The sequence below is a fragment of the Colius striatus genome, chromosome 1 (assembly GCF_028858725.1).
Source record: "Colius striatus isolate bColStr4 chromosome 1, bColStr4.1.hap1, whole genome shotgun sequence".
NCBI classification, from domain to species: domain Eukaryota; kingdom Metazoa; phylum Chordata; class Aves; order Coliiformes; family Coliidae; genus Colius; species Colius striatus.
In genome coordinates, this window is record NC_084759.1 from 152,555,519 (window position 1) to 152,569,008 (window position 13,490).

General features: G+C 57.1%; 1 protein-coding gene across 4 annotated transcripts; it reads left to right on the forward strand.

Annotated features, from left to right (window-relative positions):
- The first annotated feature begins 359 nt into the window (after nucleotides 1-359).
- GGA1 (golgi associated, gamma adaptin ear containing, ARF binding protein 1) lies at nucleotides 360-12,594 on the forward strand. Of its 4 annotated transcripts, none has more exons than XR_009820101.1 (18): nucleotides 360-458; nucleotides 1,641-1,725; nucleotides 1,929-2,004; nucleotides 2,638-2,736; nucleotides 3,958-4,081; nucleotides 4,566-4,666; nucleotides 5,518-5,598; nucleotides 6,007-6,144; nucleotides 6,285-6,366; nucleotides 6,731-6,838; nucleotides 7,129-7,284; nucleotides 8,856-8,920; nucleotides 9,063-9,241; nucleotides 9,698-9,972; nucleotides 10,104-10,273; nucleotides 10,486-10,596; nucleotides 10,939-11,270; nucleotides 12,442-12,594. XR_009820101.1 is itself a non-coding variant. In XM_062012158.1 (17 exons), exons 1-17 carry the CDS (start codon nucleotides 428-430, stop codon nucleotides 11,047-11,049), a joined length of 1,992 nt encoding a protein of 663 aa, XP_061868142.1. In that variant the 5' UTR covers nucleotides 360-427; the 3' UTR covers nucleotides 11,050-12,594. The 4 variants fall into 4 exon arrangements, 2 of the variants coding, with proteins under 2 accessions (XP_061868142.1, XP_061868159.1); XR_009820102.1 differs by having other exon boundaries at nucleotides 12,482-12,594; XM_062012158.1 differs by having other exon boundaries at nucleotides 10,939-12,594.
- Nucleotides 12,595-13,490: the final 896 nt, after the last annotated feature.

Below are 13,490 nucleotides of genomic sequence, written 5' to 3' on the forward strand. Positions count from 1 at the left end.
CGCCGCCGGGCTGTGTCCTTTGAAAGGACACGGCGCTGCCCGCCCCGGACGCGCCCGCGCTCCGCTCCGGAAGCGGCTGTAGCTGCCGGGGCCAGGCTGCTGGCGGGAGGGGCTGCGCCGGCTCGTTTCCGTGCGCCGGCTGGGTTCCGCCGCCCCGCCCCGCCCCGCTCCCCACTGCCGCGGGCCCCTCCGCTCCCCGCCCCGCCCGCGGCGGCGGCCCGGCAGGGGGCGCGCTGGCGAGCGGCGGAGGCGGCGCTCTGTGCCGCGCCTTCCGGCTGCCCCTCGGCGCGGGCGCTGGCGGTGGCGCTCTGGGCGGTGCGGGGCGCTCTCTATGGGTCGGCGGCGCCGGGCCGGGCGGGCGGGCGGCGGCGGCGGCGGCGCGGGGCTGCTCCGCTGAGGAGCCGCGGGCCGCGCCGGCACCTCCGACATGGAGCCCGAGACGCTGGAAGCCCGCATCAGTGAGTGCGGCCGCCGCCAGCCCTCCCTTCCCCTTCCTCCAGCATCGCGGGGCCTGGGCCGCCGCGCAGCGGGGAGAGAGAGGGACGGAGGAGCGGGTCAATGGCGGGCGGGGGGGACACTGGGGCGTGAGGGGAGGGGCGCGAGTGGGCACGCAGGGAGGTGTCGAGGCGGGCCCGTCTGCGTGCGGAAGGGGTCGGCGTCGCGACAATGGCGGGGGGGGGGGGGAGGGAGGGGGAAGGTCACACGCGAGGAGCGGGGAGTCGCGCGCGAGGGGTGAGGGGGGCGCAGATAACGGATGAGTGGCCGTGGGGGGGTCACACGCGAGGGGCAAACGGCCGTGGGGGCTCGCAGGTGACGGACGAGTGGCTATAGGGGTAAAGAGTCACACGCAAGGGAGGCGGGTACCTCACAAGTACTTCACATGTGGGGACCTATGTGAGTGGCGAGCAGCCGTGGCAGGGGGATACATGCGAGGGGTGAGTGGCTATGAGGGGACACACATATGGGGTGAGGGGTCGCACCTGAGAAGTGGGTCGTCATGGAGGGTCATATAGAAGGGATGAGTGGCCCTGAGGGCTTGCAGGTGAGGGACAAGTGGCTACAGGGGGAGAGGAGTCACACGTAAGGGGCGGGCAGCTGTGTGGGGACACACATGAGAGGCAAGTGGCCGTGTGGGCACACATGTGAGGGGTGAGCGGCCATGGGGACACACACATATGGGGTGAGGGGTCGCACATGATATGTGGGTGACTGGGGAAGGTCATACACAAGGGGTGAGTGGCTATGGGAGGGCCACACACAAGGAGTGGGAGATCACACTTGAGAAGCAGGTGGCCGTCGGGGAGTCACACACAAGGGGCAGGCAGCCGTAGGGGCACTGCACATGTAAGGAGTGGGCAGCCACAACGGGTCACACACGAGGGATGGGCAGCAACGGGGGCACTGAGGGTCTGTGGGTGTAGCAGCTGCGGGTCAATGCATGGTGGTGGCAGAGAGGCCATGGTTAGGATTTACACAAGGAGGTGTGAGCAGACCTGAACATGTGTTTTGTTCCACACCATCCTCAACTAATGCACCCAGGGCAGTTGGCAGGGAGGGAGTGGGAGCAGCATTGCCCCTCACCTCCACAGGGTAGGGAGCCAGGGGAGATTATTCTCACTGTCACCTTCTCCCACTCATAGACAAAGCGACAAACCCCCTGAACAAGGACCTGGACTGGGATGGTATCAATGCTTTCTGTGAGCAGCTCAATAAGGAGCTAGAGGGGTAAGTGCTTCATCCTTTCCCCACGCTGCTCGGGGTCACAGGCCTTGGTTATGCCTCACCACCCAGTAAAAGGTTCCTTATGAATGCCTTAAACTTGCAACATACCATTCAACCTTGGGTTCCCAGATTGAAGCACAAGTACCAGGCTTTTCATCCATAACCACAGAGCTTGTTTTTTTCTCCTTTCCCCTCACTACTCGCAGTCCTCCGCTCGCTACCCGACTTCTTGCCCACAAGATCCAGTCTCCACAGGAATGGGAAGCTATCCAGGCCCTCACGGTAAGGCCATCTGCGGGCTAGTAGAACTAGATGGAGGGCTGGGGCACGGAGGTGCTCCAATTTGACTGGAGGAGTGTGAGAAGCTTTTAATTCTCTCTAAGAAAGCCGTGGAGCACCTGTGACCTTGGGTGGGAGAAGGGCTGGAGGTGTGTTCCAGAAGAGAGAAAGGGTGGCTGGTTGGAAAGGCCTTGTTCCTAGGAAGGGTCATAGCCTGTTGAAGTTGATAGGAAGCTTTTCAGGTTTTAATGTGGTGGACTTGGCAGTGCTGGGTTAACGATTGGTCTCAGTGGTCTTGCAGGTGTTTTCCAATCTAAACAATTATATGATTCTGAGATTCTCAGTCACGTTGTGGATCCAACACCATGAAACCCCTGGTGTCTGAAGGCTCATCAAGGGTATCTTCTTCCATGGGCTGTAGAGCCACCTGCACAAAGACTGACCTCAAAGAGGAAAATCTTCCTGCGCTTCCCTTTGGGAATGTGCTTGGCTACCTGAGAGGGAAAAGGGGTGTCCCTCCGCACTGCTGTGTGGATAGCCACAGGTTCTGTGCCCAGCAAGGGGAGAGCAAGAGGGAGCTGGCTCCTCAGCCTGCCGCTGACCTCGTGCCGGGGCTGACTCAGCCTGTCTCCCCAGGTGCTGGAGTCCTGCATGAAGAGCTGTGGCAAACGCTTCCATGACGAGGTGGGCAAGTTCCGTTTCCTCAACGAACTCATCAAAGTGGTGTCACCCAAGGTGGGTCCTGGGACACTGTACTAGAGGAGACTGGAGCCGGGTGGCCGGAGGGCTTTGGGAAGAAGTGGTGACTGGGCAGAACGGTCAGATGCCCTCTGGGATGTTTGGGAAGTGGGACAAGGCTGGTGAGTTTTCTGGTAGGAAGGTGAGCTTTCACCCCTTTGCTCCAGCCTCATTCTTGATGCAGAAAGCCGAGGGCTAGCCAGACATGATGCAACCAAGCATTTGTGAGACTGCTGAGCTCACACACGTGCCTGGAGTCACCTTCCCTTCATCTCTGGGCTCTGTGTGTGCCTGGGAACTTCCCCCAGCTTTGGCATTGTGGCCCTGTCTCTCTGGGGTGTCCCAACCTGGTTGTGACACTAAGAGGACAAGCCTGGGCCTGGTCAGTGGTGCGGGTGAGTCCATCTGAAGCACCAGGTCGTTACCTGTTCTCTGCTGATGCTGCTGTTCCTGCAGCAGCACGAGCTGTGTGTGCTCACCCATTCAGTCCAGGCGGTTAATGCCAGCAAGTATTGAGTTAAGGCAGCACAGACTGAGTGTGACTAAGGAAAACCTTCGTCTGCCAGTCACAGCTTGTGATCCCTGCTGATGAGTAGCCAGGGACCGTGACAGCAGCATCCTGAAGTCCTCTTGCCCTGAAGAATGTCCACTACCTTAAGCCTCTGGTGGCACACGTGTTGTTGGTACCAGCAGTGCCACCAGCAGACCCATGGGGCATGAATAGAGGAAAAGAGCTGCAGTGCTGGGACATCCCACTGCTGGGTGCTAGTCACCTGGGGCTCACCTGGCTCTGAAGGGTGCCAGGCACTTGTGCCCCCTGAGAGAGAGGTCTGAGCCCTGCCCCAGGGCCCGTTACCAACAGCCCTTCCCCTCCCAGCCCTGCTGTCCCCTCGTTCCCGAAGCCGAGCAGCTTCTGTTAGCAGTACCCTTTCCTTCCCAAAGTGACAGGCACCTGCCTGAGCCTTCCCAGCAGTCCCTCCCTCTTGCTGAGGGGCTGCTGGTGCTTCAGCCCGTCTCCCACCTCTCGTGTTTCTTGCAGTGGAAACCAAGCACAGCATAGGATGTGTTGCAAGGGCCTCGTGAGCTTTCCTACCTGCTTCCTCTTTCCTCCTCCTTGTGCCGTTGGGAACGGTCTCACTTCTCCTGGGGGAGGGGAGGAAAGGAACGGGCTGGGCTTGCAACGGCTCAGATCAGTTCCAGGCTACCTCTTCTCTCTAGTATCTTGGCAGCCGAACGTCAGAGAAAGTGAAGTCAAAAATCCTGGAGCTGATGTACAGCTGGACATTAGGGCTTCCTCACGAGGTGAAGATCTCAGAAGCCTACCAGATGCTGAAGAAACAAGGTGAGAGGCAGTGGTCTGGAGGGGAAGACTGGGATGGATGATTTGCCCTACCTTATCCAAAACAGACTCTCCTTTCGTGTGCCCAACCCCTTCACATCCATCAGTCTGGCTCAGGAGCAGGCGCAGGTGAAGGAACAGATGCTTTGGGACTCCTAGCTTGGGACAAAGGGACTTGCTGGTGGTCAGAGTTGCTTGATGGATTGGAGGAGACATCTGCTTGCTCCTGCAGGAGATGGGGCACTGGAAAGGTCTGAGGCTGAAGGGCTGCTAGTGCTTTGGCAGCTGATGCTGGATTTCTCTTCAGAGTTTGTATATGTGGGGAGTTGAGGGCAGTTCTTCCACAAAAACACAATTCAAGATCACAGGTAGTGGGAGCAAACCCACACCCCCTCAGACTCGGATGGTTTTGGTGCACCATTGGGGAAGGAAAGGACCTTAGTGGGAGGGCCACTCCCCCTGATTAATCCATTGGTGTCTACTGCAGGGATTGTGAAGTGTGACCCCAAGCTGCCTGAGGACTCTCCTTTTCCCCCTCCTCCCCCTCGACCCAAGAACATCATCTTTGATGATGAAGAGAAATCCAAGGTAAGGGCTCTGTGCAAGAAGAGGGATGGAGACTTTCCCTGCTCCAGGATCTCTTGTCCCCCTGAGGCTGAGATCCAGAGAGAGTCAAGGCCCCTGCTCTACATACTATCCTTCAGAAAATCCATCACAGGAATGCTGAGGGCCCACTCCAAAACCAAGACAAAGGAGAGAGCCAGAGGTGGGGCATGTGGGCCTGTGTGACCTTGGGAGCTCTTGGCTGCAGGGTGGTGCAAAGGGTGAAGCACAGACGTTAGCCCAGCAGGTTCTGGGAGATTTACTGCTGTGCTCTTTCCAGACTTAAAAGAGTTATCTGACTATGAGGTTTTAAGTCCCAGCCTGAGATGCTGCTGCTGTTATCTCTTCTCCACCCCCGGCACTGCAATCTGCTTATTGCCCAACTACTTCTACCCTCCTGGACCCATCCTGTATTGCTTTTCCATCAGAATTGTGTCACCACTTGGACAGAGCTCAGCATTATCAGTGCTGATAGGCTTCAGCAATGATTGGGCTCCTCTGGGCCCCGCTCTGCAGCAGAGGATTGGTATCAGTTTGCTGCAGGGGATGTATTTTGCCTCTGTTGGCCACAGTGTGCAAATTAGGGTTTGTAGGTGGCCAGTGGAATGGTTTACTGACTACAGAAGCAGGGAAAAAGCAGGAGCTCTCCCTTTTCACCAGTGGCACGTGAGGAGGACAAGTTGTACTTCGTCCCTCCCCACAGGCTCTGGTGGTTGGGCTTTCAAATGGCTGACATTGCCAGATGTGGGTTTGGGGCACTCTTGGCTCTAGCATTGCAAGGGTGCCTCTGGCTGCCACCCCTCAGCTTGGGCTCAGAGGTGCCTTGTCTTTTGCAGATCCTGGCTCGTCTCCTGAAAAGTTCCCATCCTGAGGACCTCCGGGCTGCCAACAAGCTCATCAAGGAGATGGTTCAGGAGGTGCGGCTGGGAAAAGAGGAGCTGGGGATCGTGGTCTGGATGGCAGTGGTTGGCAGCAAGGGAGCAGTGGCTCTCTGGCCTCATGTCCTTTAGCTTCTGCCCGAAATGTAGCAGCTGCTAAAGAGTCCTGGTTGATTTCTGCCATCCGTCAGTGACTTGGGGGAACGGCTCTGAGTGCTCTCTGTGGCTCAAGGTCTACTGTAGCACTGGATCTGCAGCAGTTCCGTCCCTACTTGGCGAGTGCTGACCCAGAGATGATCTGGAGTTTTCCACTGGAGTGGAAGCTGTTTGGAGGGCAGCATTGCTGTGCCTTAGCCCAGGAGTTGGTGTGTTGGCTGGCCCAGCCTTCCTCTTCTCCAAGTTGCAGGTGAGAGCAAGGACATGCATCCCCTTGTGCTTCCCCTCCAGGACCAGAAGCGCATGGAGAAGATCTCCAAGAGGGTGAATGCCATTGAGGAGGTGAACAACAACGTGAGGCTCCTGACAGAGATGGTGACAAACTACAGCAAGGGGGAGACAACAGAAAGCAACGAGGACCTGATGAAGGTGAGGAAAGTTCACGCCAGCTAGGCCATGAGTTTGGCAGAGATGGGTGACCATTATCCCTCCCCCAAGTTTCTCCTGCCTGCTTTCCACCCTCAGCTCAGCATCCTGCAGCCTCAGCACCCCTCTCTCCTCTCCCCCAGGAGCTGTATCAGCGCTGTGAGCGCATGAGGCCCATGCTTTTCCGGCTTGCCAGCGACACAGAAGACAACGACGAAGCTCTGGGTAAGGGTGTCTCGCCTTTCCCTGTCCCACTTCTCCCTCTCTCTCCTTCCAGGGAGCCTGTGCTTCGGCTGCCCACAGTAGGGTGAATGCCAGCAGCTGCTGCACTGTTTGGAGTGGCTGCTGGAGGTGGGTTAGTTATTCTGTGGCTTGGCACTAAGCAGGGGCACGTGGCAGCCGTCAGCGTCACTGCAGGAGCGGGGCCTGAGCCGGTCCTGCTGAGGCTGCCACAGAGGTGCCCCGGTGCAGTCTGCAGAGGGCTGGTATCAGCTCCTTGGGCCTTGCTTTGATAGAGTTGGGATATAAAAGTCACTCTCTATTGTTACTTCATGATTTTCAAGCTTACTCCTCACCCCTTCCATTCCAGCGGAGATCCTGCAAGCCAACGACAATCTGACGCAGGTGATCAATCTCTACAAGCAGCTTGTCCGGGGAGAGGAGATCAACGGGGAGACAGTGGCTGGGCCCCTTCGAGGTGAGGAGCCTTGGGCAACGGGGACTGCAAGGGTGAGCAGAGGGACCCTAAGTGCTGATCTCCTGCAGCATTAAGAGAAGATGGAGGAGAAGGGGAAAGGTGAAACCTGCAGGTCAGAGTGAGGCTGGTGAGATGAGGAAATGGCTCGTGGAGATGACTTATGGCTAGAGAAAGGGAATTGGAAGGGAGAGTAGAGGGGATATTCCTTCTCCCAGGTGTGAGGAAGGATGGGAACTGGCGTGAGCACACTGAAGAAGCTTTCTGTCTCTCAGCTTGTTTTTTCTCTACAGGCAGCACCTCAGCACTTCTGGATCTGTCAGGCCTGGATCTTCCAGCAACAGGCCCTTCCTACCCAGCCTTGCCCACCCTTTCAGGTGGCTCAGCAGTCCCTGTGCCTGACCAAGCTGGCTCTGTCTCCTTGCTGGATGATGAACTCATGTCTTTAGGTGAGAAATCCAGACCAAAAGCCCTTTATTCTCTCCCTGAGTCTGGACAGTCTGCGTGGATGGTTTTTGCAGCAGGAATGTGGATGAGAGAGCGCTCTGGGAGCGGTGGATAATGAAAGACCAAGAAGAACATCTCCCTCGTGAGGAAAGGCTGACAGACCTGGGGCTGTTCAGCCTGGAGAAGACTGAGGGGGGACCTTATCAATACTTATGAATACCTGCAGGGCAGGTGTTGAGAGGATGGGGCCAGTCTTTTTTTCTGTAGTGCTTAGTGACGGGACAGGGGTTAACAGGCACAAGCAGGAACACAGGAAGTTCCACTTGAACATGAAAAAAACTCCTTTGGTGTTCATTCAGGTGAGGGAGCCCTGGCACAGGCTGTCCAGGGAGGGTGTGGAGTCTCCAGTTCAGGAGGTTTCCAAACCCACCTGGGCACGTTCCTGTGTGACCTGATCAAGGGGAACCTGCTTTAGCAGGGTGTTTGACAAGATCTGTAGACGTCCTCTACAACCCCCCAATTCTGTGAAGAGGTGTTCTTCACTTAGGGAGAGGAGGGAAAGACCCTGCTGCGATTCTGAACCTCAGTCCCTGTGGTGTTTTCCTGGCTGGTCAGAGAGACCCTGCAGGGATGTGCCCTCTGGTTAGCTCTGGGAAAACTGACCTGGCAGGTAAATCAAGAGTGATGCAATAGCCCTCTCCAGATGGCATCACAGAGGTGGATCACCCCCAGCTCCTCATGTTTACTCCTTGCAGATGAAATCACGAGCTGACAGCAGATGCATGGTACTTCCTTGAACTATGACATGGAAATCTTGGGAGGAACCAATCCTACCTGGTTGCAGAGACCTGCTTTTCCTAACAAAGTGTCCCTTTCCTAAAATAGGGACTTAGAGCCGAACCATGAAATCATTTTGGTTGGAAAAGACCTTTAAGGTCATGGAGTCCAGCCACTCCCCTCACCCTGCCAAGCCCATCACTGAACCATGTCCCTCAGCACCTCAGCTGCACAGCTTTTAAATACCTCCAGGGATGGGGACTCCACCATGTCCCTGGGCAGCCCTGTCCAATATTTAACAACTCTTTCAGTGAAAAAACTCCTCCTAATCTCCAATCTAAACCTCCCCTGGTGCAACTTGAGGCCATTTCCTCTTGTCCTGTCATTCATTACTGGGGAGGAGAGGCCAACACCCACCTTGCTACAACCTCCTTTCAGGTAGCTGTAGAGAGCAATTGTGTCTCCCTTCAGCCTCCTCCAGCCTAAACACCCCCAGCTCGCTCAGCTGCTCCTCATCAGACTTGTGCTCCAGAGCCTTCACCTGTTTTGTTGCCTGTCTCTGGACATGCTCCAGCATTGTATGATAAGGCCCAGCATGAAGTAGACAACCTGGTCAGTTGGGTTCATCAGCCCAGAAAAAAAACACTGGGTAGAATAAACAGTCACCCTCCTGGCTCCTCCCCATGCAAGGATGGAGTTCATCACTGTAGTGGTTCTGTTGTGTCTTGGTCCTGCTCTGTTGAGTGCTTTTATCCACTCGGTAGCTAAGCTTCATGTTTGCTTTTACCCCCATCAGGCCTGAACGACCCAGCGCCACATCCTGCCCAGGCTGCTGACAGCAGTGGCTGGAACAGCTTCCAGGTGAAGTGCTGGGAGCCGGGGCAGAGGGTGGGGAGGGCTGGGAAAGCTGCAGGTGGAGTTTGTAGGGAAATGCCTCACATCTGATGGCTGGTGCTGATACACAGCCCCACTGGGGGGGTCTCTCGTGTGTGCTCTTTTACAGTCATCAGACAGCAATGAGCTCACTATCGCCCCCATCACGGCAACACCACCAGTCAAGGCAGATGCTGGCGCATCCTCCCCCAAACCTTCTCCTTGCACCAGTGGCCTGGATGACCTGGACCTCCTGGGCAAGACTCTGCTGCAACAGTCTTTGCCTCCAGAATCTCAGCAAGTGCGATGGTAAGCGGGGGTAGTGCAATCTTAGAGTCACAGAATGGCAGGGGTTGGAAGGGACCTTTAGAGACCATCCAGCCCAACGCCCTGCTAAAGCAGATCCACCTCCATCAGGTCATACAGGAACATGTCCAGGTGGATTTGGAAACCTCCAGAGCAGGAGCCTCCACACCCTCCCTGGGCAGCCTGTGCCAGGGCTCCCTCACCTGATCAGGGAAATAGTTTTTTCTTATGTTTAAATGGAATCATTTCAGCTGGGAGAGACCCTTTAAGATCATTGAGTCCAGCCTTAGTCCCGGCCCTATCAACCACTAGACCATTTCCCTAAGTACAACGTCCACCCATCTCTTCAAACACCTCCAGAGATGGTGACTCCACCGTCTTGCATCTCTCCCCATCATTTTCACTCCTGTTCATCGTTTCAGTGCCCTGTTCCACTCTTTGCTCTTTCTCTCCCTCCAGGGAGAAGCAGCAGCCGCCTCCTCGGCTCACCCTGAGGGATCTGCAGAACAGGAGCAGCTCTGGCACCACGGCTCACAACGCCAGCGCTCTGCCCGTGCTCCAGAGCGTTGCCCCTAACCCCCCGTCTCCCCTGCCCTCAGAGCTGCCCGTCCCTGCCACGCTCCCAAAAGCTGTGGCCGCACCGGCGGGAAGCACCCCGACCCCGCCACGGCCTCCTGCTGCCACGGAGCTCTCGCTGGCCAACATCACTGTGCCTCTGGAGTCCATCAAACCCAGTGAGCCGGCGCGAGCGTGGCGGGGACTGGGCGCTGGGTTGGGTTCTGTGGAGGGGCAGGAGGAGGGATGAGGGGGTGAGCACCTGGGGAAGGTTCCCCCCTGGCTGAGGGGTGCCCGTCCCCTCCCGCAGGCAGCATCCTGCCCGTGACGGTGTACGATCGGCACGGCTTCCGCGTCCTCTTCCACTTCGCCAAGGACGCGCTGCCCGAGAGGCCCGACGTGCTGGTGGTGGTGATCTCCATGCTCAGCACGGCCCCCCAGCCCATCCGCCACATTGTCTTTCAGTCTGCTGTCCCCAAGGTAAGGCCCAGCCCGGGTCACGCGGGGATTCCACTTGTGCAGGACAGGGTGGGTGGACAGAGCTCCGTGAGGCCAAGAGTGAGTCAGGTTGCCTTCAGGTTAGCAGGAACCAGCACAATGGGTTTTTCTCTTCAGCTAGACAGTGGAAGCTCCGAAAATACAGGGGCAGAGTGTCCCTCTCAGGAATGCAGGCAGCTCTTCTCTCTCCCTAGGTGATGAAGGTGAAGCTACAGCCTCCCTCGGGCACGGAGCTGCCGGCGTTCAACCCCATTGTCCACCCCAGTGCCATCACACAAGTCTTGCTGCTCGCTAACCCACAGAAGGTAACGGCACCAGCCTCTGCTCCTGCCCCAGGGATGGTCTTGCTGCCTTGTTACCCTGTCCATAAAATCACAGAATGGTTGGAAGGGACCCCTAGAGATCATCGAGCCCAACCCCCTGCAGAAGCAGGTTCCCCTCCATCAGGTCACACAGGAACGTGTCCAGGTGGGTTTGGAAACCTCCAGAGCAGGAGACTTCAGACTCTCTGACAGGGCTCCCCCACCTGAACAGCAAAGAGAGAGCAGAGTTCCCTCTATTCTCCGCAGCTTGAGAGACCCGGATGGTTTGTGCCTTGTGTCTTCTCCCCCTTCTTGACCGTTTTATCCTTTCTCCTCTGTCCCCAGGAGAAAGTGAGGCTACGATACAAGCTGACTTTCACCATGGGAGAGCAAACCTACAACGAAATGGGGGATGTGGATCAATTTCCCCCACCGGAGGCCTGGGGCAACCTCTAGGGCCGCACGTTGCGGGCAGCACGCTGGGGAGCCCTTGAGGAGCAGCCCTGCAGGGCCGGAGCAGCCAGAGGAGAGGGGCAGGGCAAGGCAGGGGGCTGCTGCTCATGTACCATTCCCCGGGTTGGCTGGGCGAGGGCCAGAGGGAGCATGCCTGGACAAGGAGAGGAGAGACCCAGGAGATGTTCATCCCACAAGGCTGGGAGCAGAATGAAAAGCTTTCTGTAGGTGAACAGTTGTCTTGCTTGCTCTTCTGGAGGCACCACTCCCTCCCCAGTCTGTCCTGCCACCCTTCTAACCCTGCTTTCCCATTCTGGGTGCAATAGGGAAACAAGGAGGGGCAGCTTTCACAGCCTCGGCCTGTGGCAAGGCCTAGCAAAGGAAAACCCTTTTCCTCGTCTGTCCCCTCCGTGCTTCCCAGCCCTGCTTCATTTCTCTGTGGTGCTCCCTCTTGCCCCCCTGTTTGGAGCTGGGCCCTGTCTGGTGGGATCACACTGAGCTGGTGTGGAACAAGGTCGGACAGAAACTAGGTGTCTGTTCAGCACCAGTGAGCAGGCAGCTGCCCTTGCTTGGGGGGAGAACAGGGCAGAGACCTGCCTCTCTGCCCCTCCTTCCAGCTGTTGGGGCGTGCTGGGCTGGGAGCCAGGGGGCTGGGCAGGGGTCGCTCTCAACCTCTGTCCCCTTGAGCTGGAGCTCCTGGGGACCGAGCCCCCACCCTCTCCCACCACTGCTGCCAGACTGTCCTGTGTGCCAGCCCTGAGAGGGATGTGCTGGGAAGGGGCAGGGGGGAGCCTCCCTGCAGCCTTCTGCCAGGCAGTGAGAGGAAGCAGCACAGGGCTGGGCAGGAGCCCTTGGTGGGGCAGGGGACTTTATCAGCTCTTCAATAGGGGAGGTGATGGGCTGTATTTTGAGGAGAGGCTTGGAGCCCAGCAAATTGTGGGGGAAGGGCACCCCTAAGCACAGCCCAAGGGGGGGGTACAGCTGTGCCTTGCACACCTTTGCCTGATCACTGTGACAGGAGTGGGGATCTGCAGGCACGGAGGAGAGCGGGGTGGGGGGTGGCACGTCCCCAGCCATCCCCGTCCCTGGGATGTTTGCCACCGTGGGAGCCGCCTCTCATCCCTAAGCTGGTTTTAAGAGGGCCTGAATGTTTAAAGCAGGAGCAAGCTGCGCCCTGCCTTGGATTGCTAGAGGTAGTGGGAGGCTTGTGGGAGGTGAGAGCTCGTGCCCTGGGCTTGGGGGCAGCAATGCTGAGGTGCGGGAGGTGGGCGCAGCGAGCGGTAGAGGAGAGGGGGAAGCAAGGCCTGTGTGCTGGGCTTCTGCTGTGTCTTACTTCCCTTTCTGGCCTCTCTTCAGGGTTTTGTATGGGGGTTTTGGTTTTCTTTTTCTTTGCAGATCTTGTTTGGTTCTTGAACAGACTTGTATATATTTTCAGTGCAAAATTCTGTAAATGGAAGAAAACAAACCAACAAAACAGAGGTTTGAAACTGAAACGCCCGGCGCGCAGAATCTGCTGTATTTATGGGAAATAAAAGAGTTCTTTCCTCATCCCTGCCCTCTGCCTTTACACCTCAGCAGTGCATTTTCCCCTCACCTTCCTTCAACCCCAGGGAGCTGTTTTCACCTTGCAAGGGGTTTTCCTCCCGCTGAACTCCCGCCCCTGCAAACTCATCCCCCAGTGCCACGTGGATCATTTCCAGTCAGGAGGGACAGGGTTGGTGGAAGTCCCCCAGCTGCTCTCAATTCCTGTTTGAGAGCAGTTGCTCCCAGGCTCTGAGCTGGGTTTTGCCTGCTTCCTTCCCTCCTTGGGGAGCAGGGCTTTACACAGTTAGCGAATCATTTCACTTGGTAAAGACCTTTAGGACCATAGAGTCCAACCCCTCCCCTCACACTGCCAAGCCCATCACTGAACCACATCCCTCAGCACTTCAGCTACACGGCTTTTAAATATCTCCAGGGATGGGGACTCCAACACCTCCCTGAGCCATCTGTGTCAGTGTCTAACAACCTTCTCAGAAAAAAAGCTCTTCCTAATGTCCAGTCTAAACCTCCCCAGGTGCAACTTGAGCCCGTTTCCTCTTGTCTTGCCATTCATTACTATAGAGAAGAGATCGACTCCAACCCCACCACAACCTCCTTTCATGTAGTTGGAGAGAATGCCCATGTCTCCCTTCAGCTTCCTCCAGGCTAAACACCCCCAGCTCCCTCAGCCATGCCTCATCAGACTTGTTCTCCAGACCCTTCACCAGCTTTGTTGCCCATCTCTGGACATGCTCCAGCACTTCAATGTCTTGTATAGAGGGGCCCAGAACTGAACACAGCACTCAAGGTGCAGCCTCACCAGCACCGAGTACAGGGGGACAATCACTTCCCTAGTCCTGCTGGCCACACTATTTCTGACCCAAGCCAGGATGCCACTGGCCTCCTTGGTCACCTAGGCACAG

Excerpts from the sequence above, each read along its gene's own strand:
- GGA1 (XM_062012158.1), top strand. The coding sequence starts at position 428 with ATGGAGCCCGAGACGCTGGAAGCCCGCATCA. Across the intron at positions 2,737-3,957 it reads TCAAAGTGGTGTCACCCAAG|TATCTTGGCAGCCGAACGTC; the intron begins GTGGGTCCTGGG and ends TCTTCTCTCTAG. Across the intron at positions 6,145-6,284 it reads GCAACGAGGACCTGATGAAG|GAGCTGTATCAGCGCTGTGA; the intron begins GTGAGGAAAGTT and ends CCTCTCCCCCAG.